Source organism: Ctenopharyngodon idella, chromosome 22 (assembly GCF_019924925.1).
Source record: "Ctenopharyngodon idella isolate HZGC_01 chromosome 22, HZGC01, whole genome shotgun sequence".
NCBI lineage: Eukaryota > Metazoa > Chordata > Actinopteri > Cypriniformes > Xenocyprididae > Ctenopharyngodon > Ctenopharyngodon idella.
Genome location: NC_067241.1, coordinates 4756400 through 4783238, shown reverse-complemented (window position 1 = coordinate 4783238; position 26839 = coordinate 4756400). Strand labels below are relative to the sequence as shown.

General features: G+C 38.0%; 2 protein-coding genes across 4 annotated transcripts in view; one reads left to right on the top strand and one right to left on the bottom strand.

Annotated features, from left to right (window-relative positions):
- rbms2b (RNA binding motif, single stranded interacting protein 2b) overlaps positions 1-16742 on the top strand; it is a 34072-nt gene extending 17330 nt beyond the window's left edge. Inside the window, exons 3-14 of one of the 3 annotated variants that reach the window (XM_051879962.1) lie at positions 387-445; positions 2093-2184; positions 8848-9005; positions 9096-9175; positions 9265-9365; positions 9467-9513; positions 9638-9731; positions 10717-10767; positions 10845-10955; positions 11565-11645; positions 11740-11827; positions 11975-16742. In XM_051879962.1, coding sequence (XP_051735922.1) covers positions 387-445; positions 2093-2184; positions 8848-9005; positions 9096-9175; positions 9265-9365; positions 9467-9513; positions 9638-9731; positions 10717-10767; positions 10845-10955; positions 11565-11645; positions 11740-11820 — 955 coding nt within the window. In that variant the 3' untranslated portion in view covers positions 11821-11827; positions 11975-16742. Of the gene's footprint in view, positions 1-386; positions 446-2092; positions 2185-8847; positions 9006-9095; positions 9176-9255; positions 9366-9466; positions 9514-9637; positions 9732-10716; positions 10768-10844; positions 10956-11564; positions 11646-11739; positions 11862-11974 lie in introns of all 3 variants that reach the window. The other 2 variants (XM_051879960.1, XM_051879961.1) reach the window with 2 other exon arrangements.
- senp1 (SUMO specific peptidase 1) lies at positions 16245-26634 on the bottom strand. The gene is made up of 18 exons (XM_051879931.1): positions 26064-26634; positions 25514-25575; positions 25222-25421; positions 23409-23505; positions 23120-23303; positions 22767-22911; positions 22337-22455; positions 21543-21826; positions 21397-21460; positions 21283-21321; positions 21102-21186; positions 20883-21026; positions 18612-18743; positions 18252-18455; positions 17969-18048; positions 17733-17817; positions 17526-17621; positions 16245-17427 (listed from the first exon to the last, which is right to left on the bottom strand). The coding sequence occupies exons 1-18, from the start codon at positions 26198-26200 to the stop codon at positions 17365-17367; spliced, it is 2220 nt and encodes a 739-aa protein (XP_051735891.1). The 5' UTR covers positions 26201-26634; the 3' UTR covers positions 16245-17364.
- Between the last annotated feature and the right edge of the window lie 205 nt (positions 26635-26839).

The window sequence follows — 26839 nt, the reverse complement described above, 5'->3', positions numbered from 1 at the left end:
CAAAGCAGTATGAACATGGTATGGAATCCATTATTCAAAGAGCATTACCATTTGATCAGGGCTTCTCCACCACACCGGCACCCTCATGAAGATTTCATGCAAATGATTTCTGAACATGGGGGCCCATTGAGTGGCGCATTGTGAATGGAGCAGCGCTGGTGCCCTCCGTTTATGAGTTTTTGTGCCCCCACTGCTCGGCTGTTTCCGGCTTAGATTACTCTGGCTTTTCCAAACTGTGTTTGACCTTATAAAATATCAGATACACATCAGCAAGTCTTATGCATTTGGTTGTATTTATTATTATTAAGCTGTTAAAATCTGTTTAATGTGTTTATCCGTTGATCTAAACCAAATGTTACTTTTTGTTCTTGTTTTGTAATGCACAGCTATGGAAAAATAGTGTCTACTAAGGCCATCCTCGACAAGACCACCAACAAGTGTAAAGGTAAGATGTGTTGCGAAATTTAATATTTATAGGTATAGTTAAAGTCCCTTTAAGACAAGTCATTTCACTCGGCAGCCATCTTTGAAACGCCTCTCGGGCATTCAAGTGCAGCTCCTATCTCTTTGAATGGGGAAACATCAAATTCTCCAAAGCTGTTTGCCAAGCTTTCGATTAAATTTCATATTTGAAATCACCAATGGAATCTGACAACAACTGTATCATAAATTTTGTTTCTAAACACTCGAATCATGACAAAAACTGTATTTTTCAGGTTGGATCAAGCTAATGCGCATGCGCAGTCCTAAATGCGCGTCTCTTGTGCCTCATTTCGGAGGCGTGCGTCTGACTGTTTCTGTTCGCTTGTTAAGTCTGACGTCACACGGCAGCGCTTCCGGGTCCAAACGCTCTATCTCATACCACAAGAAAACAACAAACGGTGCTAATATACACACACGATGTGGTGTAATACTACCAAAAAATTATAATCATATTCTTTATCTCCATACCAAAATACCAGATGGCCAGACAGTGATTCATCTTTTATAAATCGTTAAAATATTAATGTTTGTGACACTGTGAGCATGGAGACTGTTGTGTACAGTATTTTAAATGTTTAACTTTTTAAAATGTTAAATGTTTAATATGAATAAATAGCGCTCATAAACGACTGTCAAGATGGCATTCTCAAGTGAAACGAGTCGAGGCTTGAACCCAGAAATAGTTTTCCTTATGTCACGACTTAACAAGCGGATAGGAACCGGAGCTTCTAACGGCCGCTGCAGTGATGTGATGACTTTACCAATCGGCAATTGGCTCTTATTTAGAAGGCGGGACTTATTCCGCCATATTGCGCGTTGCACTTTCTCCCATTCAAAACAATATGAGCGAGGCTTCTTGTGTTATTCGATAGTCTGTAGTTAACCCAAAAATGAAACTAATTCTGACATTTTGTCACAAAAAGAGAATCTTAACATAATGTTGCTTACTGTAAAAGACATCAAACTCAAAAAAGGACAAAAAAACACCATAAAAGTGGTCCATATGAATTATTCCCTATATTCAAAGTCTTCTGAAGCCATATGATAGTTTTGTCTGAGAAATAGGCTGAAAATTAAGTTGATATTCACAGAAAAACTTGCTTGATTCATTTTCATTGTATGGAAAAGAGCAGCATGGGCATTCTTCTAGATATCCTTTTGTGTTCCACAATGTTGTACAGGTTTTGAAAGTCATGAGAATGAATAATACAATTTTCAAACTGTTCCTTTTAACTCATGAGTGCTGCTCTTTAAATATACTTCATCTATTTTATCTCTAGCAAATGTGTGCTGATGCAACAGCAATGAGATTGGTATTGCATAACCCTACATCTGTCAAGTGGACCAATGCTATTACATTTGTGTGTGTGTGTGTGTGTCCGTGCGTGTGTGTGTGTGTGTGTGTGTGTGTGAGAGAGAGAGAGAGAGAGAGAGAGAGTATAGTTAACTTGGTCTGATAGCTCTTTTCTCACAGAGAGATTACTCAGTGTGAGCTAAGGTGTAGAGGAGTGATAGGGAACACTATTGGCTTAACAACTAAACTTCAAGCAGTGATCACTGATCCTCTGTATGTGTGTGTGTGTGTGTGTGTGTGTGTGTTTGTGTTCAGGCTATGGCTTTGTGGATTTCGACAGCCCGGCCTCTGCACAGAAAGCAGTGACAGCGCTAAAGGCCAGTGGAGTTCAGGCTCAGATGGCAAAGGTAAGAGTCAGTGACACTAAACACCCTGTTCCTTATACTTGCTGTAAACCTTGTGAGGTACTTTGAAACAGCTTCAAACGAATTCCAAACCCAAGCATCAGTATTATTATTGCTCATACTCAAGTTTTAGGATTTGAACAAACTGCTAAACCAAAGTATTCAACTTTGGCGCATATTTCATCCTGCAACAATTGTGCTACGGACATGAATGATGCTTCAAATCATGCAGATTGATGAGGAAACGTGCTATTACATTTCTTAACACACTTGAAATTTTTGGCTGGTAGATGATAAAATGGGTGAAACATTTCATGAATTTACACTGAAGGAGGGACTTGAGCAATATCTAGGGACTAGAATATCATATACATAGTGAACATCCATCCAGAACCTTAGCAACTGCAGTGCGCTAAAAACTACTAAGAACACCTTAGCCATATCCTGGCTGGCAACAGCTTAGCATCCTGACACCATTCTATTTATTCTATTCTATTCTATTTATTTAGATCCTGTTACATCAGAGGTTTTTATTTACAACATTTTTTTGCAGCATTGAGCACTGTAACCAATCACAGACAAGTCTGTTGAGCACATGAATTCAATGACAAATCAGAAGCATTTAAATAAGTTACTGGCGTAAAAGAAATTTACTTAGTAATGCTCAAAATGTCTTTGTTCTGCGCTGTCTCAAATACTCTGATTATAACCAATAAAATGCAGAAACGCTATATAATATAATATAATATAATATAAACTGCTGTTCAAACGTTTGAGGTCAGTAAGAGTTTGTTTTTGAAAGAAGTCTCTTTTGCTCACCAAGGCTGCATTTATTTGATCAAAAATACAGTAAAATATTATACAGTAAAAAAATATAGTAAAACATTATACTGTGAAATATTATTACAATTTAATATAACTTATATTTGAGTATATTTTATGTAAAAAATAGTTTAAATGTAATTTATTCCTGGGATGGCAAAGCTGAATTTTCAGCATCATTACTCCAGTATTCAGTCACATGATCCTTCAGAAATCATTCTAATATACTGATTTGCTGCTCAAGTAACCTTTTCATATCAGTGTTGAAAACAGTTGTGCTGCTTAATTAATTATTTTTTTTTTTTTTTTTTGTGATTCTTTGATGAACAGAAAGTTCAAAAGAACAGCATTTATTTGAAATTGAAATCTTTTGTAATCTTAATTTAATGCATCCTTGCTAAATAAAAGTATTAATTTCTTTAAAAAAAAATTTTACTGACCCCAAACTTTTGAATGGTAGACAGCTTTATCAATGATGTTTGTCATAATCGTGAAGCCCTACAGACAGGCACACTCATATTTGTGTAGTTTTAATATATGTTTCTTTATATAAGTTATCGCCTGTAACAAAATATTGTAAATCTGATTCAAGGGGAAGCTAATTAGTCTTGAAAGTAGATGGCGGCAATCACTTCAGTGTAGAACGGCTGATTATTTTACCACACTTGGCCTGTCTGTGGGTGTTGAGCCATGAAAATGGAGCTGGTGTCCCCATTAGGCTCATGCAGGTCCACCATTGAGAGCAGTTCAAAGTAAGTGCCTGAGGAGTATTTGTCCCTTTCCTGCTCCTGCGTGGTGCTCCAGCTCTACAAAGAGTTTGTGTGTTCTCTCTTTCACCCATGGCTGAGTCACTGTCTGAGCAGCTTGGCTGGTAGTGCTGCACGCCCTCCGTAGAGGCCTGTGGCCCTGCAGGCCAACACTCACACAGCCCTGCTGTCACTCAGACCCTCCCACTGATTTCACATCCTTTTAATGAAGTTTATGTAGAACATTTGAGTGAATCTCACAAAAAAAAAAAAAAAAAACATTTCACAGCAAAATGACAGAAAAAAAAAACATTTTGCATAAAGAAAACAACTATTTTAATATTATCTATTATTATTATTTTTATTAAGATATTTGGAGAAAAGGTAATGACAATATTTATTTATGAACAAATAATTCTGTCTGATCTTTTTGATGAAACTTTCATCCACTTCCCAAAAGTTCACTTTATAATTAGTTTTATTACGATTGTAATATTATTTTAATGACAATTAATATTTATATATTTTATTTTAATATTATTGATTATCAAAATGCAAAAAAGCATTACTGTAATGCAAAAATAATAATTAAACAAATTTTACATCCACAATAACTGTTGTACTTTGATTTTATTTTTTTCTAAAAGTAATTCTCATTAGATTGTCATTATTGTTACAGTAATTTTACTAGTATTTTTTTTATGTAAATCATCAAATTAAAGGGAGCACAACAAATTACAAGCATGTTACTTATAATTTACATATATTTATCTTTGCATTACAGTAAAAACATTGATTTTTATTTATTTATTTATTTGCATTGCGGTAATTAGATATGAGGGAGGGGTGTACTTATTTGTGCTAAAAATTATGTCTCAATACAAAAATGCAACAAAAAACAGGGTTGATTTCCTCTAAACTACCTTGTAACCAATCAGGTCAACATGCCGGCGGGCTTTAGCATATCATTAACAGCGAACTAGCAGGGGATTCTCAAGAGAAGCCAGGTTATCCTGGTATATTTTTCTGTTGATATGAAAAATCGTGTAGATTTAGCAATATGGCGGAGTATGATGTATATTATAATGTTATGATATATGAACTATATGCCTTTCTTCACTAACGTTCTGAGTTGTTCCAAGCGTTTGTAAGAATACTGATTGTTAGAAGGCAGCTGTCTGACTCATTACACATTATTAGCTGTTTGATAACGTAGTCAAGCAAAAGGTTAATCATATTAATTACTGTTATGTGTCTGATGTTGTAAAGAGCAACACCATTGTGCAGCGTTTACCTCAGTAAGTTGACCGAGTGGATCTCTGAGCTGCGTGAGCGAGTGGAGGCGGGGCTAATTTGCATATTCATTGATCCGCATATATTAAATTAGGCAAGGGTGTAGACTTACATTCAAGCTATTTTAAGGCATGAAGAATTTTTTTTTCCACAGGAAAAAAAAGGTTTAAATATGTAATTTTGGTGATCAAAGATGAGTTTTAAGGGATACAATTATTGACTACAAGGGGATTTTAAGCATTTTTTTCCTTCTTCTAATTTTTTCCCTTTAATTTTGGGGTAAAGTGTGACCTCAACATATTCTAGAAAGATTTTGCGAGGTTCACCCATTTAATCTGTAGATCAGTGTGAAAGGGCAGCCTCTTCACACAAGAACATCACCAAGCACCCGTCTTAATTACAGCCATTTTGGAGTCTTTTAGTGACCTGACCTATTTAAGAGTCTGTTAAGGTAATTGCCGTGGATTTTCCTCCTCCCATTCACTCTGTGGAAAAAGGCACCGTCTCGCGGCGTGATTAGATCAGTACAAAAATCACCTTCATCGCAGGTCACTGCAATTAGATATTCATTATTCATGGTGGCGAGATGATCCGGTAATACATTTACAGCTCACATTTTAATCTTATCTGCACACCAAAGCAATGAATATGCAAATCAGCAGCGGGTGAATTGGAGGTTTGCAGTCTTACAGCTATCTTTACTGTCTTTCTGATTTGTTTAGACAAGTAACACACAGCTCATGCTTCAATGATAATGAACAAAATTAATTTGATACGCATAATATGATTAAGTAGTTTTGAGATCCTAAAGTAAAACCTCATGCAGGAACTGGGTAATCTGTAGAAGACATGCAAGCACAAGTTTTGTGTATCTGTTAATTTGAGGTTAGAAAGATGTCACTTTGTACTGTATGCATATTTGCTGTCATGCCCGCAGCTTCAAATGAAGCTAATTAGGTGTTTATATGGTAATGAGCTGACTCAGTACTGGCCTTGAAAACGGTCATTTTGACACTTTTTCCTAAAAAACATATTAACTCCTGCATATAATTATGCAAAGGTAAAAGACAAATATGGCACAAAAATATGTGAAATACACTCTTTGATTTTTCTATTTTATTTATATTTTCTATTTTTGGAAAAAGAACATCCAAGGCTAAAGTGATATGTTTAGTTTACTTTCAACAAAATAAGCACCATATTTCATAGTTGAACTCATGTGCATGATTCGGCAGTAGCTGAAGCAGTCTTATCTCTCCAGTAACACACACACGCACTACATTAATGCACAAGGCTGCTGGGTCAGCAGAAATCAAAAGGAAGATAGGAAAGACTGAAGTATTGAGGTTGAACACCTGTAAACTTCTGAACTCCTTCACAGTCTTTCCTACCTTCATTCTTTGATTTCCAATATATTTTAAAGATAGAATGTGTCATTATTGGAATATTCAGGTTATTCCCAACTTAATGTTTGTATGAAGTGCTTGTAGTATGTTGTTGAATACCACAACAAATAATTTTGACCCTGGAAAGTTAAAGGAACACTCTACTTTTTTTGAAAATAGGCTCATTTTCCAACTCCCCTAGAGTCAAACAGTTGAGTTTTACTGTTTTTGAATCCATTCAGCTGATCTCCGGGTCTGGCGGTACCACTTTTAGCATAGCTTAGCATAGTTCATTGAATCTGATTAGACCGTTAGCATCTCGCTCAAAAATGACCAAAGAGTTTCGATATTTTTCCTATTTAAAACTTGACTCTTCTGTAGTTACATCGTGTACTAAGACCAACGGAAAATGAAAAGTTGCGATTATGGCTAGGAACTATACTCTCATTCCGGCGTAATAATCAAGGAACTTTGCGTACCATGGGTGCAGCAGGCGCAATGATATTACGCAGCGTCTCTCACAAATGTCTCCATGCGTAATATCATTGCGCCTGCTGCACCCATGGTACTGCAGCAAAGTTCCTTGATTATTACACCGGAATGAGAGTATAGTATAGAGAGTATTGCAATTTTTCATTTTCCGTCGGTCTTAGTACACGATGTAACTACAGAAGAGTCAAGGTTTAAATAGGAAAAATATCGAAACTCTTTGGTCATTTTTGAGCGAGATGCTAACGGTCTAATCAGATTCAATGAACTATGCTAAGCTATGCTAAAAGTGGCACCGCCAGACCCGGAGATCGGCTGAATGGATTCGAAAACGGTAAAACTCAACTGTTTAACTCTAGGGGATTTGGAAAATGAGCCTATTTTCAAAAAAAGTGGAGTGTTCCTTTAACCTGGTTTCTTATCTATGTGAACATACTGGGAAGGGACATGGAAAGGATGTGATATAACTATCCTAAAAAAAGGCCCAGTGTTTGATGGTGCTCTGCTTTGTGTCTGACAGGCTGATGAGGTCCTAACCTCACTTACCCATAATCCTAACCTTACTGAGCCTGTAAGGCTGATCAGTCTTTCAGAAGGGCACTTTGCGTATCCACCTACAGGAATTATGTCAGTAACACATAACCAGAACTTTCTCCACCTAGAAGAACTGAGACAACCTCGAGACAACGATCAAGCTCCAAAATAAAAAAGCACCATAAGGGGCTGTTCACGCAAAGCACGTTTTTGCATTCCTCAGCACTGCTTTTCCATTTTCCATTGTAAACATGAGCTAGACATAGCTCGCATATAACACAGCATTCTAAAATATGATGCTCAAGTTATTCAACTAGTTATTAAAAACGCATTTCTAGACCTTGCAGGGTTTTTTTTCATTCCACTGCTCTGTGTGAATGAATGGCTCTTACAAGTAGTCCATATGACCAGTGCGCTATATTACAAATGCTATATTGATCACTTTAAATCATAAAATACCGTTGTATGAAAAAATACGCTGAAATTTAAAGGGTTAGTTCACCCAAAAATGAAAATTCTGTCATCATTTACTCACTCTCGTGTCGTTCCACACCTTTTGTTCATCTTTGGAACACAAATGAAGATATTTTTAATGAAATCTGAGAGCTTTCTGTCCCTTTCAGCTACACAACTGCCTCTTTGACGCTTCAAAAAGTTCATAAAGAGATCGTAAAACTAATCCATATGAATCGAGCGGTTTAGTCCAAATTTTCTGAAGATAACACAATGCTTTAAATGATAAACAGGTTTTAGTTTTAATATCTCTTTATGAACTTTTTGAAGCGTAAAAGTGGTAGTTGTGTAAGGCTGTCAATGGAGGGACAGAAATCTCTCAGATTTCATTAAAGAATCTTGATTTGTGTTCCGAAGATGAATGAAAGTCTTATGAGTTTGGAGCGACATGATGGTAAATGATGATAGAAATTTCATTTTTCATTTTTATCTCACAGAAATACTGACATAATTTCCTTTTTTGGACAAACTTATTCTTTAAAGGGATAGTTCACCAAAAAATGAAAATTCTGTCATCATCAGCTCACCCTCAAGTTGTTCCAAACCTGTATAAATTTCTTTGTTCTGCTGAACACAAAGGAAGATATTTTGAAAAATGAGGGAAACTGAACAATTCTGCGGCACCATTGACTTCCCTAGTATTTTTTTCCCTACTATGGAAGTCAATGGTTCCCCCAAAGCAGTCTGGTTTCAAACTTTCTTCAAAATATCTTCATTTGTGTTCTGCAGAACAAAGAAATTCATACAGGTTTGGAACAACTTGAGGGTGAATAAATGATGACAGAATTTCCATTTTTGGGTGAACTATCCCTTTAAGTTGAAAACAGCCCAGAATATTCCTTTTAACCTGCCAACATTTGTTTTTCTCTTCTTTACCTCTGCAGCAACAGGAACAGGACCCCACCAATCTGTACATCTCCAATCTGCCTCTGTCAATGGATGAGCAGGAGTTGGAGAGCATGCTCAAGCCCTTCAGCCAAGTCATCTCCACACGCATCTTACGAGACGCAAATGGCACCAGCCGAGGAGTGGGATTCGCCAGGTATGCCTGACCAGCTCTCACGTGTATAACCTGACATTATTATCATTAATATTCCATTAATAATGCATTTGCAATTACTCTCTCTGTTAGGATGGAATCGACTGAAAAATGTGAGGCCATCATTCAACATTTTAATGGCAAATACATCAAGACTCCTCCTGGAGTAGCAGGTACTGCGTTATGGTAGTTTTTCATATTGAGAATTATAATGTAATGACAGATAAGTAATGACTAACATGTTTTCACTAAGTGCCTACAGAACCCTTGCTGTGTAAATTTGCGGACGGCGGACAGAAGAAACGTCAGAATCAAGGGAAATATCACCAAAATGGGCGGCAGTGGCCAAGAGAGGGCGAGACTGTGAGAGAGATGATTTTCTCTGCTTTTTCATGTTGATTTAAATCATTCTCTAGTTCAAGTCTTAATTCGACTGTTTCTCTCTTGTTCTCACACACATACAGGGTGGGATGACGCTAACATATGACCCTACTCCTGCTTTACAAAATGGGTGGGTTCTGAAATTATTACTCAAGAAATGCTGTACTTTGTGCTTTCATTATGACACAGCATGGTAAAAGCTCTTGCTTTAAAAAAAGAGGGGAAAAATTGTGTGTGTTTGTCGCCCCCTGCAGGTTTTATTCCCCTTCCTACAGCATCGCTCCTAACAGAATTATTGCTCAGACTTCTATCTCTCCCTACATGCACTCACCTGTATCCACCTACCAGGTACGATTACTTTTTGCAGGAGTTATATTACTGTTTTGCATAATATGTATATTTGTAGTATTGTTTAAAGGAATAGTTCACCCAAAAATGAAACCTCTGTCAACATTTACTCATGGCATTCCAAACCCGTATTTTTTTCTTTTCTCTCATCAAACACAAAAATATTTTTGAAGAACAGTTACAAACTAAAATAGCTGTAAAGTAAAAAAAAACACACCAAAAAATAGTGCATACGACTCGTGCTCTTATTCTTTTAAGTCTTTTGACGATATGAAAAAAAAAAACGTATGTAAGACATTTAAAGGATTATTTCACTTCAGAATTAAAATTTCCTGATAATTTACTCACCCCCATGTCATCCATGATGTTTATGTCTTTCTTTCTTCAGTCAAAAAGAAATTAAGGTTTTTGAGGAAAACATTCCAGGATTTTTCTCCGTATAGTGGACTTCAACAGTTACCAACATGTTGAAGGTCCGCCTACTTCACGCGTGACCTTTCCAACATGATTACATAATGCGTGGCGCATCGCAGAGCTAGTGCAAGATGAGCATTTGTGTTTAAAAAGTATATATATGTTTTTTTTTTGGTTTGTTTTTTTAAGAAAACGACGATCGTTTTGCTAGATAAGACCCTTATTCCTCAGCTGGGATTGTGTAGAGTGCTTTGAAGCTGCATTTAAACTGCAGTTTGGACCTTCATCCCGTTGAACCCTGTTGAAGGCCACTATATGGAGAAAAATCGTGGAATGTTTTCCTCAAAAACCTTAATTTCTTTTCGACTGAAGAAAGAAAGACATAAACATCTTAGATGACATGGGGGTGAGTAAATTATCAGGAAATTTTAATTCTGAAGTGAACAAATCCTTTAAGTTGTTATTTACTGAAAATCTTGCCATCCACCCTGGCTTATTAGGTATAAATCATTATAGATCTGAATTCTATAGAATAAGGACCCAAATCTCAAGTGTCTCCCTTTAATTTCAGGTACACAATCCCTCCTGGATACATCACCAGTCTTACCTCATGCAGCCTACAGTAAGTTGCGGTTAAACCGCTGCTCCATTTCCTAAAGCACCTTTCTTTATGTGTCTAACTTTCTCACCTGTTCACAGGGTACCGTCCTTACGCCCACAGTGGACCACACCATGACCATCCAGCCCACTGCCATATTAGGGCCTCTCACACAGCAGCTCAGCCATCTAACCCTGGGCAGCACAGGCACGGTACGTCCCCCACAGATGCCCACAGAGATATTGCAGTTGTCATGAAATGGAAAATATTAGACCATTTTAATATGACTGGCAGTATATATATAAAAAAAGCTTTTTTATTTATATTTTTAATATGTCTTTTCAATTTAGTTTAGGTTTTAATTCTGAATCTTAGTTTAGTTTTAGTTTTCAAGTAAAAAAAATAAATAAAGTTAGACCAAAAATGAAAATTCTGTCATTAGTTGTTCCAAACTTGTATGAATTTTGAATGTCAGTACTGAACAGTTGATGGACCCCATTGACTTCTATAGTATTTTTTTTTCCATACTATGGAAATCAGTGGGGCCCATCAACCATTTGGTTACCCATATTCTTCAAAATATCTTCTTTTTTGTTAAGCAGAAGAAAGAAATTAAAATACCCATTGTATTAAAAGTATGTTACAATCAAGTCTTTTAACTCCTGCCATGACCATGTAAATCTAGTAAATCCTAAGAATTAACAATTACGGGAATTACACATAACCATATGAACTGGTTTTTCATCTAACTAAAATATTCCTCTAATGTGTGCTGTCTGTGGTTATCACACATTTGTCAATTTATGTCCATCTGTCCTCAGTATATGCCTGCAAACACAGCTATGCAAGGGACCTACATACCACAATATGCCCAAGTGCCTCCTTCAAGCGTTACAGCCGAGGTACGAAACCCTTGCATGCTGAATTATTCCAAGTGTTTGAAAGCTTGAATCACTGCGATGGATTGTCAGTAATGTTGACCTTATGCCACTGCAGGAAAATAGCGTCCAACAGCAGCAGGTTGCCATAGAGACACCCACAGACCACACAACATACTCCTACCAGCATGGCAAGTGAAGAGGAGGTGGGCTACTTCCTGTTGCTTTGGAAATGTTGTGGTCTGTAATGGAAAGAGAGTGAAATCAATGTTTATCCACAAGAAAATGTGTCATGTTTTGTCTTTTTATAAGCTTCTATTCTGATTGTATGATCTTTCTTTCTCACCTTTTAGTACATTCATATGAGTGGACTTTGGATACAGAACCACCTCTCTTGACATGAAAAGAAATGGACATTGTGAAAAGGAACTGAAGTTTTTTGCAATTTTTTTTTTTTTCTTTTTTCTTGGAGAAGACCAACCGATAATGAAGCTAAACCTATTTTAGTAAGTGAAAGACTTGGGTGGAGATTGCTATGACTACAAGATGTCATAAAAATTTACAAAAAGCAAAGTAAGCTTTTTTTAACACAAAGACACACATACATGCGCGCACACACACACACACACACACACACACACACACACACACACACACACACACACACTCCAACACACTTTGAGAAATATTTTTCTGCAACTTTATTTTCTAAAACATTCTGCAAAGCCAGAATGAAACAACTATGATGTTACAGCACCATGTGTCATTTTAATTTGTTTTTATGTTTTTGTAAAATTCTTCAAAGATTTTGTTGACTGCTTTTGAACTGTCTGCTGCAAAAGGGGGAATTTTGTACATAAAAAAAAACAAAAACAGTTTTTGCAAAGATCTTGCTGCATTTTTCTTGAATATCGATTTAAGGAGATCTATAGGAACCTGCTGAAACCAGCAGCCGAGTCGTTTTGATAGATTTACAGAAAAATGTACTGTATGGAAGAGCGTTATAAATGCACTTACTGTTTCAAGCAAGTTTGTATCAAGTGAGACGAGACTGAATTCTGAAACCAAGACCTCATATCCCCTCACAAAAAGTCCTTTTTTCCTTCCAAAATGCTGCTTTATCTTGTAAGTTAGGTTATGCTCTGTTTAAATGTTGAGATTTATTTTTGTATTTGAAGAAAATTTTTTTAAAGAAAATTTCAAAGAGAAGCTATTTGGATGATAAACTTTTTTATGGCTTTGTTTTCATGTCAATGGTTCTGTCTTGCCTCTTCATACATACTGTATGGGTTATGTCTTTTCTTTTACGCATTGTAAGGAGTGCTCCACCAACGCTGTAATGTAGACCTGTAAATTAATTTTTCTTGCCTTGGTGAGTGAGGAGTGTGTTCTTTGGGCTGTGTCCCCTGAGATATAAAAATGGCAATATAATGACAAACAAGAGAGTTTTCCCTTATTAGTGGATCACGCCCTCAGTTTGTTTCCTTCTAAGGTACAAGATTCTGAGGCTGAATAGTAATTGTGTTTTACATATAAATCCAAGATGCTGAAATGTACATTTAAATTTGCTGACCATGGCAATGGTTCAGTGATGTATGAAATCAAATGTAATACTATAAATCTATATATTAGCATAAAAGAAAGGCATATCCATTTTTAACATAAGAGTGGGTGTGACCATTTGAATGTCTTGAATGTGCAGATAGATGTTACAATAGGGAAGAAATGATCCGTTCCATGCCGACTTTTCAAGAAATATGCAACATAATTTACGCATTTTCTGTGTTTCTAAAAAAAAAAAAAAAAAAAAAAAGCTTGTCAGCTTCTGCTAAATTTATCCAGCGAGACCTTTTTGTAACATTTAGCTATCTTTTTGCCAGTCCTATTAGGGTTAGGTAAAATTAGGCCTATTAATTTCCAGGTTTGTTTTGAAATCGCCCATCATTATTTTGTTTTTTTGGTGCACAAAAAGTATTCTCGTCGCTTTATAATATTAAGGTAGAACCACTGAACTCACATAAGCTGTTTTAAATATGTTTTTAGTACCTTTATGGATCTTGAGAGAGGAAGTGTCATTGCTGGCTATGCAGGCCTCACTGATCCATCGGATTTAATCAAAATATCTTAATTTGTGTTCCGAAGATGAATGAAGGTCTTATGGGTGTAGAACGACATGAGGGTGAGTAATAAATTACATTATTTTCATTTTTGGGTGAACTAACCCTTTAAGTACTCACCCTCATGTCATCCCAAACCCGTAAGACCTTCATGTTTGGAACACTAATTAAGAAAACAAATTTGTTTTGTTTTCTTAATTAGTGTTTCGAAGATGAATGAAGGTTCATCTTTGGAACTTGTTGAACAATTTAAACTGTTGTCACGCAGTTGACGTAATGAATTACAGTGCAGGCTTCCGTGTTTACGTCTGAACGCTCAGTATTGGCAAAGAATATACACTGACAAGAAGCGAAACTCAGGCCCTGTCCCAAATGGCACCCTAAACACTCACGGCCTTCCTACGAGCCCGCACTTTCGTGACGTAACGTCGCTTTGATTGTCTGGAAGAAGTCTGCCGCGGAGTTCGCACCAGTGCGGGTGCAGCAAAAGTGCGCATCGAGGGCGCATGTCGGCCGCAAAGGGGGCGCTCGCGAGCACCCTTCTGAAGCCTAAAATTGACAAATTGACACCCTACGGTCTCGTGGACTTAACGGACACGCGCACGCGGCAGCCATTGTAAGTCCACAAGACCGAAAGTGCATAGAAGTGTGCCATTTGGGACAGGGCCTCAATAGAACGTTCCATTGCAACACCGACACCCATCAGCAACCCTGCGTTTCCGCCATTTTGGGGTGAAAGTGACTCGGCAGTCCACTAGTTTCTATGGCAATATCAACCTGAATGATGACAACACAGAATAAAATACTATCGCTAGTGATCATCAAATCCTTTTAACAGTTTATTTTACAGACTTTGTGTTTAAGTCTTCCACTTTTTTCACAAAATCTTTGCTCTCTAGAAACCCAGTCAGTTTGGGTTAAAAGTTCAAGTATTACCACTATAAACACTGAATTAATACCAACATATGAAATTAAATTAAGGACATGCATCAGGAAAATTGGGAATGTTGGACAATATAACAGAATATAACAGCTTGACACAAACTGTTTTTGCAGTGTTGTCTTATATTAATGTCCGTTAAAGCAAGACTATGCAAACAAACAAAAAAACACAGCCACTGTGTCCAAAAGTGTCAATTATGGGATAACAGACACAGCAATGCATCATGTTCTATACGATCATTATGTTTGTAGCGTGATCCAGGGGATTAAATACGTATATTTCAGACCTTGTGGAGTAATTTACTATTACTATATTACTCCACTAGATCTGCCTATAGGCATACGTTTTAATCCCCTGGATCACGTTACAAACATGATGATCTTAACTTTTTTAAATTTACTATTAATAGTAAATATGTAAAGTTAATACTCAATAAAGTAGGCTAACTACGTTACCTCAGATGTGTAATGGTTGGATTCCACAACTGATCACATAAAATATAGGTTAAGACAATACAACATTTACTGTAGGTGTCATAAAATTTACTGAGTTTGAGAAATTTTCTATTGCGTCTCTGATTTGGTTGTGATATTCGCAGATTTTGGGTGCGTAAGATGTGATGGATTCTATTGTCCAATTGGCATTTTCACCCCAAAATGGCTGCCGCGCCGAAGCGCCTCCTCGTGGCTGTTACCCAAAAAGCATCAGAGTTTCGCCTCATGGGTTCTATACTCTTTGGTATTGGCCAACGCTGTACACGTGAGCAGCACGATGCGTGCATGTGATGCTGATGCAGGAGCGGCCAATTTAGAACATGGAAGCCTGCACTGCGTATGACAACAGTTCAAATTGTTAAATAAAGTCGTTATTTTTGTTTTGTTTTTGCACACAGAAAGTATTCTTGTTGCTTCAAAACATTAAGGTTGAACCACTGTAGTCACATGGACTATTTTAACGAGTCTTTAATACCTTTCTGGACCTCAAAAGTTGCAATGACGTTACTGCCTATATGTGGTTCAGAAACCCTTGGATTTCATGAAAAATATCTTAATTTGTGTTCCGAAGATGAACGGTCTTGCGGGTTTATGACGCCATGAGGGTGAGTACTTAACAGCAGGAATTTCATTTTTGGGTGAACTAACCCAACTGCGATCTGCTTTTAGTAGAACAAACTTACTAAACTGCATAGATAAACAGAACCCTGCTGTTGTTTAATTAATATTTTTGTAATATACCAAGTTACAAGGTTATCCAGGTACAGTGTTTCCTACTCGTTTTTCAGCACCGTCGACATGGATTCAGCAGCCGAGGAATATTCAGCATCACGACAAAACTTGACCATTGTAGTCCGATTCACGAACGCAAATGCCCGCTTTAATCAATCAAATGAAGCAAAAACTAATCAGGACATTTGTACTGTTACCCAAACCTCTCTTAATATCTTTTTTATGCTTTTTTTTTATATAGTCAAATTTCATGTCTAAAGCTCACACAACATGAGTTTCTTACATTACTCACAAAATCAATTAATTTGAAATGATTTAAATTATCATAATACACACATAACCTCAGGAATTTATTTCTGGTAAGATCTGTTCAACATACAAAAACAGATAATAAAAGGTACAAAATGAGTATTAAATATGTCTTCAATTTTACCGTATAGTCACTGTATATACAATATTTGTCAATATCCTGCAGAAAATTTTTTAGAAACAGTTGCAAAAAATAGTTTTCTCTTACACAAAAGAACAGGAAAAAAAGATGGTGCTGCTGGGTTTTGAAGATTATGCAAAAAGTGCAGTCTGTCCACAAGATGCCAAAAAATGTCAGAAGACTCCTCAAATATTCAGAGGCAGCAAATACTGATAAAAATAAACATGCCAGTGAAGGCAGAACTCCATCCCAAGACATACTGAAGTCAAAAGCATTGCAGCACAAGAGCTTTTTATCACCCCTAGGAAAAAGGAGGAACCACAAATCTCACTTAAATGGTGTCTTTCCAAAAATGCAGACATCCTAAAGACCTCTAATTGAGCCTTTTTTTTTTTTTTTTTTTTTTTTTTAAAAGAAAACTAAGCTACTAACAGTTTCTCTATAAAACATACAGGTATCAAATGTCACAAAGTAAACTTTTTCATTACAAAACCACTGAGTGAGTCTGTGATTGTCATTTCCAGCTGTTTTACTAGTAATAGAGTGAAAAAAGATCAGCATAAAACTCTGTAATATTACTGTAACATTTATGACTTCAGATGACTTGAGATCAAGTACACTCTGTGCCAAATAACAGAAACAAATCATTTGAATCCATCTTAAGACAGACCATGTATTGACAGTAACTGCAGATGAATGGTAGCACAAGAAAAGATTGAAAATATATGAAAATAACATCCTTCCATAGTCAGTCAAACATTAGCTGGCTAAGCAAAAGCATGTCAAGTTATAGGGAACTATAAAAGAGCAAAAATCCATTGCCCTGACTCTTAAAGGCTGAGACTGTGTCCTTTAGGTGCATGAGGATTTCCCTTGTTTCATTTAGACGGCATAGAAATGACCAGTGATTGAGGGCATCCCATATTTGTCTCGGGGTTCCTGAAGTGCACAGGAGCCCTCATATCCATACGACACATCAAAATATGTTCTGTACACACACACACACACACACACGCAAAGTGTCCAATCACAACAGTTTCTGGTTCAGGATCTCCCATACCATTCGTTTTCTGAAATAGGGCATGTGTTTCTGTTTAAAAAAAAGACAAAAGAATGAAATGTCATTTAAATGCCCATACACAAGTGTGACCAATAACATATTTAGAACTCTATGCAAATAATGTTTACCTGTGTGAATGTGATTGGTCGGTCTTTGGTGATGTATTCAGCATATTTGCATGTGAACATTCCGCAGTCACTTCCATTCATTTGCTGAGGGATCTCCTGAGCATTCAGGGAAATAAAAAAAAAAAAATCTTTCAGATGACGCTGGAGTTTTTTTGATCAATTTAAAACAATACAAGCCCAAAACAATGTTTATGTTGAGAAACTCACATTGGGTCTTTTACTTTTTAGAGTCCATTCTGAGGTATCCAAGTTCTGCCCCTTCTTGTCTTCACTTTCTTGTTTAAGATATTTTCTGAAATACAGAGGCACAGTTAAGACACTTTTGACAATGTCTAGACATGCATAATTTATAGTTTATTTCTTAATGGGTTATCATGGGATTTATTCAGAAAAGGCACTTCTTGCAGGCCCGTTTCATCATCTAATCCTCAGGCAGCACTTACAATAAAATCCTGCAGGCCTCATCGTTGTTTCCTCCCATAGAATCAAAGTAAGTGATGCTCTTCTTACGAAAATCCACCACCTATCAAAAACCAAAAAAGGAAGAAATGAGAATTTATTAAAATAAATAAATAAATAAAAAAAAAATCATTATTATCTGGTGGGTATCAAACTCATTGACATGTATTTCAATACTATTCTGAATTGTCAAAGTCAGGAAAGAAATGCAATGCATCTTCCATGCACACGTCCTCAGTGTGACCTTGGTGCTGGTTAGCTACTTACAGACAAGCACCAGTGCACCCCCAGGTGGACAGGCACCAGAATGATGTCTACAGAAAAGATGTCCACTTTCTTAGTCCAGCGACGGACAGCAGAGTAACCGGAGCTCCGCAGCTTGGGAAAGAAGAAGGTGTTGAAGGTGTAAGCGGAGGGCAGGTTGGGCTGTTTACTGCGCTCCACAAGCATGTTCATGTAGAAATTAATAACCTGAAAAGGAGAAAATCTTGAGATCTTTTCAGCCACTGAAAAATTCATAGGTTTTGATAATTCTGGCAAAAGACTTTTCAGAACCCGTTTTAAAATACTACTGGAATTTACTGACAGGCTTGTACAGAAACCTGAATGATGTAGTAAAGCTCTGACCTCATCATTGAGCCAGTTGAGGTGGTTGAGCGTCTGCAGGTCCTTCCTGGTGATGGTGAGGCGGAAGCCCTTGCTGAGAACCTCATCTTGACTGCCGCCTCTCAGAGCTCTGCTCACCTCCTTCTCCATGTCCTGTGAAGATCACAAACAGGAAACACCACTCAAGTACATTTCTGTAATGCACCAACCAAGGGTTCCCAAACTAGGGTTTGAGAGATGATAAACTAGCGATTAACAATTAATTAAAAATAAAACAAAAATGTGAAGGTAAACAATCACATTGAAAAACATACTAAAAAAAATTACATTTATTTGTTTACTTGCATGTGACCATTAACTGATAACAGAAAACCATAAGCATGTGAATGTGATGCTAAATTATTGAAATATTAACTTAAAATATTTAGTACGGTACCCCCTGAGATTAAGTCAGACAGGCTTGGAGGACAAAAAAAAAAAGTTTGGGAATCTCTGCTGAATACATCTCAAGTCTGATAAAAATTGACATCACATTACAGTCTCCAACTTTATGATGATTACTAACCAAATTGCATGCAAATGTGTGATGCTGACAATGTGAACATTGTGCACAAGATCAAGTCAGTGCTCTAATAACAAGACAAGATTATCTTTGGAACATTCTAAATCATGCTGGATAACATGGATCATCAGCTTTTGCAGAAAGACAAATGCAACAAGTAATCTCAACTGAAACTGGTGAACTTGAAGGGAAAGTTCACTCAAAAGATGAAAATGCCGTCATGTCATTCCAAACCTGTAGGGCTTCTGTAGAACATAAAAGATATTTTGAAAAATGTGTTTTTTGGCTATACAATGGAAGTCAATGGCAACCAAAACTGTTTGGTTACAGACTTCAAAACATCTACTTTTATGTTCTGCAGTAGATAGATTTTCACATAGGCAGTTTAGTTCAAACCAGATCATGGTTCGCATGAAAAATTGGTAATGTGAAAGCTGTCATGCGGACCTGGGGGCGCATAGGGTTACCGAACCCGAGACTACCTGTAGTAGGTGGTGTGAGTTCGGTTGCACTGGCACTGTGTTGCGATTCACGTGAATGTGAAAGAAACTTGTTCAGGAAGTAAAATATCATATGCATACGTTTTAGCAGATGACGACGTGATTAGATCAACAAAACGCATGTAGTGGATAACAACGGTGATGATTTACCTGGGATACGAGTGAGAGTAAGCGTGCAGTGTAATCATGCAAATGAATGGCTCGGAGTCAGCTTTCTCCTTAAAAGAACCAGTTTGCAAGCAGCAGAAAGCCGCCTTCGTGAGACGCACAAAGTACACGCGAGTGTCGTTCACCCTGCTGTATAACTGCACCAAATTACTTTTAATTACTACCAAATTAAACGGAATCCTGGGTTATCTTTATTCATGTTTCACACTAATACTATACCCGGGGTTGACGGTTAATCCTGGGTATTCATAAGCTACCGTTTCACACTGCACATCCCTAAACCCCGGGTTAAAGTCTTTATCTGCATATTTGGTGGCAGTGTCACTGACTGGACAAACGCAGTATGTGACCTGTTTATATAAAGGCTCTAGCATAGCGCATCCTCATATTACACATTGCTGACTGTAATATCAAGTTTTTTTCTGAGTGAACTTCTCGAACTATAAAAGGTAAGAATGACGGTCTCTTCTTCACTCCAATGGTCACGTTTTCCATCAGCGTTTGACATTTTTCCTATCATATGCAGAAACAACTTTATACATCGCGCGCTGTTTCCATGACTGCTGAAAGCGCGTGAATATAAGGCACACGATTAGTTGTCGTTTGCTAAGCATCTAGTTGTAACATTCTAACAAGCATCATTTAACACTGTACAAGTTTGGCACCGCAATGTAGAGTTAACACTGCAAAGGCGGTGCTAACCCTGCTTCACAGCAGGGTTTCATAAAAATTACAAGTGTGAAACGCTTCTTTACCCGGGGTTAAAAGCGGTGTTTAGAACGATGATAACCCGGGGTTAACCGCAGTGTGAAAAGCCCTATTATATTTACCCAAGATCTGTTTTCTATCATGCGCTATGCACGTTTGTGATGACATAGAATCAAATAGTGCGACACCAAACCAACGCTGTAGGGTGCACTTGGAACAATGCACTCAATTTCGGACCGTGGCAAATGTGCCCAATGTAAAAAGTCATACAGGTTTGGAACGACATGAGGGTGAGTAAATTATGACAATTTTTATTTTATGATAGTTTTCAACTATCATTTCAGGGGCACTTACCTCTGTTAACTCTGGGAATTCTTGCTCCTCTTTAATAGGTTGAGGCTCTTTGATAACAGCTGCAACAGGAACCTCCTTCTCTAGAGGGACTCGAACCTTCAGCTCAACACTCACTGGGGTGGCTCGACCCTCTCCAGAGAGACGCTGATGATACAAATGAGATCATAAGTGGGTTGGTCTTATAAAATGCAGGTGATGAAAGAGGGGAAACGGACTCACCTGGCGCAGGAGCTGAGAGGCTAGAGCCTCCTGCTCTTCAATCAACCTCCGTCGCTCCCGAGCTCGAGAGTCATAGAGGCTAGTCCTGAAAATACACAGCAAAGTTATCCGATATCAGAAGCTATTCACTTCCACAAACTAAACCACTGAGACTTGAACATATTAGATAATAAGTACTCACAGTTCTTTGATCCACAGTTCAGCCTGGAAGCACGGCACACTAGAAAGAGTAACATGGGGTTATGTAAAGAAAAAAGAAACTGAGATCAAAGGTAATCTCAAAATGTTATCTTACCTCGAGCTCCCAGGCTTCTTGCCCTGTTGCTCCTTTACAAAAATGACTGAGTCTCCATCGTGAGCTAAAGAAAGTGAAACAACATTAAGCCGACCTTTAAGCACGGATTACATTACAAACATGAAAAAGAATGAAATGGGACTCACCTGATGACTGTGTGTCCTGAGAGGAGGTATCCTGAAGGGCAGCTGGTGATGGAGCTGAGGGAACAGCTGGTCTTTTAGTGCTGGGCTCAAGGTCATGGGCCCACAGCTGAGGCTCTGGAATGCTAGAGGCTGCACCAGGACTGGGTAGGGCACTGGAAGCCTGACTGGACCCAGGCTGGGGGCTGGGAGGCAGACTGGATAACCCGTAGGACGAAACACCAGCACCGGAGCCTGCTGGAGAGGCACACTGAAGAAAACTTCGACTGGACGACAGGAAGCTGGAGCTGAAACAAGACCAAATGTTTCACCATAAGTGAGAGAACCCATTTGAAACTAACTTGAAGGAATAGTTTGTCAAAAAAAAAAAAAAAAAAAAAAAAAAAAGGAAATTCTGTCATCACTCCCCCTTAAAGCCCATAAGAGTTTTGTTTATCTTTGAAAATATCTGTCCCTCCATTGAAAGTCCAATTCACCAAAACTTTGACACTTCAAAATGTTCATAAAGACATTGTAAACAATTCATATGAATCGAGTGGTTTATACAGTAAAACGGAAGCTCAAACACACTTGCCTGAAAAGCGACAAGCAATGAGGTTTGAGAGGATGAGAGAATATTAAAAATCATCATTTGTGTTCTGAAGATGTGCAAAAGTCTTACAGGTTTGGAATGACATGAGGGTGAGTAACTGATGGCAGAATTTTCATTTTTTGATGAACTATCCCTTTAAGCAGACCAGGTTTAGACACAGACATAAAGAAAACATTTTGTACAGTAATGTGACACAGATACTTACAAATCTCGATGCGAGCGAATGCTGGAGTGAGAACTTCCATCGTGAAGGAAGGTCGACTGGCCACCGGAGACCATGGCTAGGAGCTGCCTATAAACCTCCTTTTCCTCCTGACGCACAGACTAAAAAAAACCAAAAAACAAAACGATAAAACCAGTGAAAGAAAAGTCTAATTAATGCTGCACAATAGTAATTTTATTAACAACAATAGTAACAATAGTAATTTTTAATAGTGATTTTACAGATAAAAATTGTGATTTAAAAGGTGATTTTTTTTTTTTTTTAAATAAAAAAAGAAATGAAAAAAGCTCCAGGTTTTCTGTGCTTGTTTGTAGGGCTGCACAATTTATCCCAAAATGAAGTAATTCTACCAATATTTTATTCTTATGAAATATTTAGTTTATTAAACAAACCAGCACAATGAGTTTCTGACCTCCTGTGCTGTACAGCGGGCTCTGGTCCGGAGACGGCTTGAGTTACCATGTGAAGGACTCTGGACCACTCGGATGGGAAATGTCTTCTCATACAGGCTGGTATAATTGGCTTTTCCTGAACTGGTCTCCACAGATGACAGCAAACTACAACAAAAACAAACTTTTTCAGCTTCATAACCTTGCACTTATTACACACTTTCAAACTGGAACAATATTTATCACAACAAAACATTAAACAACAAACAGTATTATTTAATTATAATTATTTCTAATGAAAATGGGATTTAATATTTCAGGTGACTATTTTTAATTCAAACATTTCTTTTAGTTTTTTTTTTAAAGCTAAGATGACCTGTGTGGTCGGTGGTACAGGGACCTGCCCAAGCGGGGAGAGGGGGATGGTTTTGGCGAGGAGGCAGCAGGTAAATTAACCGAGTGTCCGTTAGCTTTATGCGTCTCGTGGGGTGAATGGTCCATACAAACTTGTCTTCTGCTAGTTTTTGATATGGTCACAGAATGCTCCATCCTTAAGGAGTCTGTCAAAACAAACAAAAAAGATTGTATATATCAGTGTATGTAATATGCAGAAAAACAAAAAAAACAACCTAAATGCAGAAAAAGAGAAAAAAAATTATTCTTACCAGATTTTGTGACTGTCTTCCACTCAACTGAACTAGATGGAGCCACAAATGTATTGGATGATGGAGCCTCAAGTATATCATGTGACCGATCCCCAAACTTTAAGAAAAAAAACAGAAGTAAACACTATTAAAATACAGTATCTCGCAGAAGTGAGTACACCCCTCACATTTTTGTAAATATTTTATTATATCTTTTCATGTGACAACACTGAAGAAATTACACTTTGCTACAATGTAAAGTAGTGAGTGTACAGCTTGTATAACAGTGTAAATTTGCTGTCCCCTCAAAATAACTCAACACACAGCAATTAATGTCTAAACCGCTGGCCACAAAAGTGAGTACACCCATAAGTGAAAGTGTCCAAATTGGGCCCAAAGTGTCAATATTTTGTGTGGCCAGTCCACCATTATTTTCCAGCACTGCCTTAACCCTCTTGAGCATGGAGTTCACCAGAGCTTCACAGGTTGCCACTGGAGTCCTCTTCCACTCCTCCATGACAACATCACGGAGCTGGTGGGTGTTAGAGACCTTGAGCTCCTCCACCTTCTGTTTGAGGATGTCCCACAGATGCTCAATAGGGTTTAGGTCTGGAGACATTTTTTAGCAAGGCAGTGGTCATCTTGGAGGTATGTTTGGGGTCGTTATCATGTTGGAATACTGCCCTGCGGCCCAGTCTCCGAAGGGAGGGGATCATGCTCTGCTTCAGTATGTCACAGTACATGTTAGCATTCATGGTTCCCTCAATGAACTGTAGCTCCCCAGCACCGGCAGCACTCATGCAGCCCCAGATCATGACACTCCCACCACCATGCTTGACTGTAGGCAAGACAAGTGTTGTCTTTGTACTCCTCACCTGGTTGCCGCGACACACGCTTGACACCATCTGAACCAAATAAGTTTATCTTGGTCTCATCTGACCACAGGACATGGTTCCAGTAATCCATGTCCTTAGACTGCTTGTCTTCAGCAAACTGTTTGCGGGCTTTCTTGTGCATCATCTTTAGAAGAGGCTTCCTTCTGGGACGACAGCCATGCAGACCAATTTGATGCAGTGTGCGGCGCATGATCTGAGCGCTGACAGGCTGACCCCCCACCCCTTCAACCTCTGCAGCACTCATACGTCTATTTCCCAAACACAACATCTGGGTATGACGCTGAGCATGTGCACTCAACTTCTTTGGTCGACCATGGCGAGGCCTGTTCTGAGTGGAACCTGTCCTTTTAAACCGCTGTATGGTCTTGGCCACCGTGCTGCAGCTCAGTTTCAGGGTCTTGGCAATCTTCTTATAGCATACGCCATCTTTATGTGGAGCAACAATTCTTTTTTTTTCAAATCCTCAGAGTTCTTTGCCATGAGGTGCCATGTTGAACTTCCAGAGACCACTATGAGAGAGTGAGAGCGATAACCAAATTTAACACACCTGCTCCCCATTCACATGACACCGGGGAGAGAAAATGGCTAAGTGGTCCCAATTTGGACATTTTTACTTAGGGGTGTACTCACTTTTGTGGCCAGCGGTTTAGACATTAATGGCTGTGTGTTGAGTTATTTTGAGGGGACAGCAAATTTACACTGTTATACAAGCTGTACACTCACTACTTTACATTGTAGCAAAGTGTAATTTCTTCAGTGTTGTCACATGAAAAGATATAATAAAATATTTACAAAAATGTAAGAGGTGTACTCACTTCTGTGAGATACTGTATATAGTATAAACAAAATGCATTAGAGAGCACAACCACTGTTGGTCTTCTGTTATACCTGATCTGAAGAATATCACAAACAAAAAAACCAACTGATCTTACAAGTACCTTGTTTTCCGCCCACAAAGATGCTGATGCAGCAGAATTGTCTGCAGGTTCTGATGGTATTCCTGTTTGAGGTGGACCCGGCGATGCCGGCAGCATGTTCCTAGAGTTAGGTGTGACACTGTTCTTCACCCAAAACGCAACACTCGAACCATGGGTCTTCACTCCTTCAGCTGCATTTTTCACCGTATCCATAAAGTCTCCTAAAAACAAGCAAAAAAAAGTTCTTGGGACTGACTTAGAAGGCATAACTCAGTTTTGTATCATGTACTCAGAATAGTGTTACTTTAGTTACCCATTCTGAATTTCTTCACCACCCTCTCCTCCTCCTGATCAACTGCATCTCCATCATCCAAACTATATAGAAATAGTATCAGAATGTATTTTATTAAAATAAATGTAATACATATTGAAAATCTATCAAGTTATTATTAATATTTATACAAAAATAAAATATAAACGTTAATAATTATCTAAAACAAAAAAATACAATATCATAAACGTAATTTTATCATTATAAACTCGTTTTATTGAAGCAGCAAACGTATACATTTTCGATAGAATACTATGTATACATATATTCAAACAAACTATTACAGATAAGGAAGAAAAAAAACAACTAAAAAATAAATAGTTTTTCAGGTGCTCCTGAAGCGCACGCGTTTCTGACGTCATCCTATCAGAACAGTTGGCGCTTTAATGACCGAACCAAAACATTCTAACTTATGGCTCAGAAACAAACATTTAAAACCTAAACTTTTAGTGTAAGACCAAACGATAATTAAAATTACAATTCGTCTTGCACACGTAAACAAATATCTTACAATTCTTTGCACATCACTTGCCTGTCTATTGGTCTTTTTCTTCGTAATGTCCCGTCTTGATCCACTCTCACCGAACCGGCATGAACAGTACCAGCTGGAGCTCCGTTTCGCAGACTGGCGAAGCCGGTTCCGATCCATTCGTAGAACTTATTAAACATGATGAAAGTCTGAAAGCCTTTATTTTAGCGGGATAAGTCCTCAGGGCTGTCAGCGCAGTCCCAAACGCGGGCTCCCTCTGCCCTTCATCCGCATGCCACTGCTAACCAGCTTTGTTAGATTAAAAGTAGCTGAATCCTTCACTTGAACACGAATGAACCAGTCCAGATAAACCCACACCGCTGATCGTTAGCTCAACCAGCTAACCAACTGCTAACGCGCGAGAAGCCAGCCCAGTATTAATTATATCTATGGTTAAGCGAGGTCTAACGAGTTACCCGTGTGTTAGTATCTGTTGTGGATATTTTTTCCTAACTGACTCGAATTTCTCAGAAACCGTAAGAGATACTGTGAATGAGATATTGAGTACACAAAGTTGCATTAACGCCTCCCGCTTCTTCCTTATTTAAAAGCAGAACATGGCCGAAGCCCACATGTTAAAACCCCGTATTCCCATTGGATGAGCGGAGCGGAAGAGCGTCATCAGTGCGCAGTGTTTTGAAAGAGGAATGGTTGGATAAAATGCTAAGTGTCTCACACGCTCTTACTTCAAATACCCTTTTGTAGTGGGGATTAATTATTCTTAATGACTCGAATTTTTTGAATTATTTAATGATTCATTCAGTGTCTCTTTCTTCGGG

Coding starts and splice junctions, on each gene's coding strand:
- senp1 (XM_051879931.1), bottom strand. CDS start 26,200: ATGTTTAATAAGTTCTACGAATGGATCGGAACCGGCTTCGCCAGTCTG. Junction 22,912..23,119: donor CTGTACCACCGACCACACAG/GTCATCTTAGCT, acceptor TTTTTGTTGTAG/TTTGCTGTCATCTGTGGAGA. Junction 21,461..21,542: donor TCAGGACACACAGTCATCAG/GTGAGTCCCATT, acceptor CACTTTCTTTAG/CTCACGATGGAGACTCAGTC.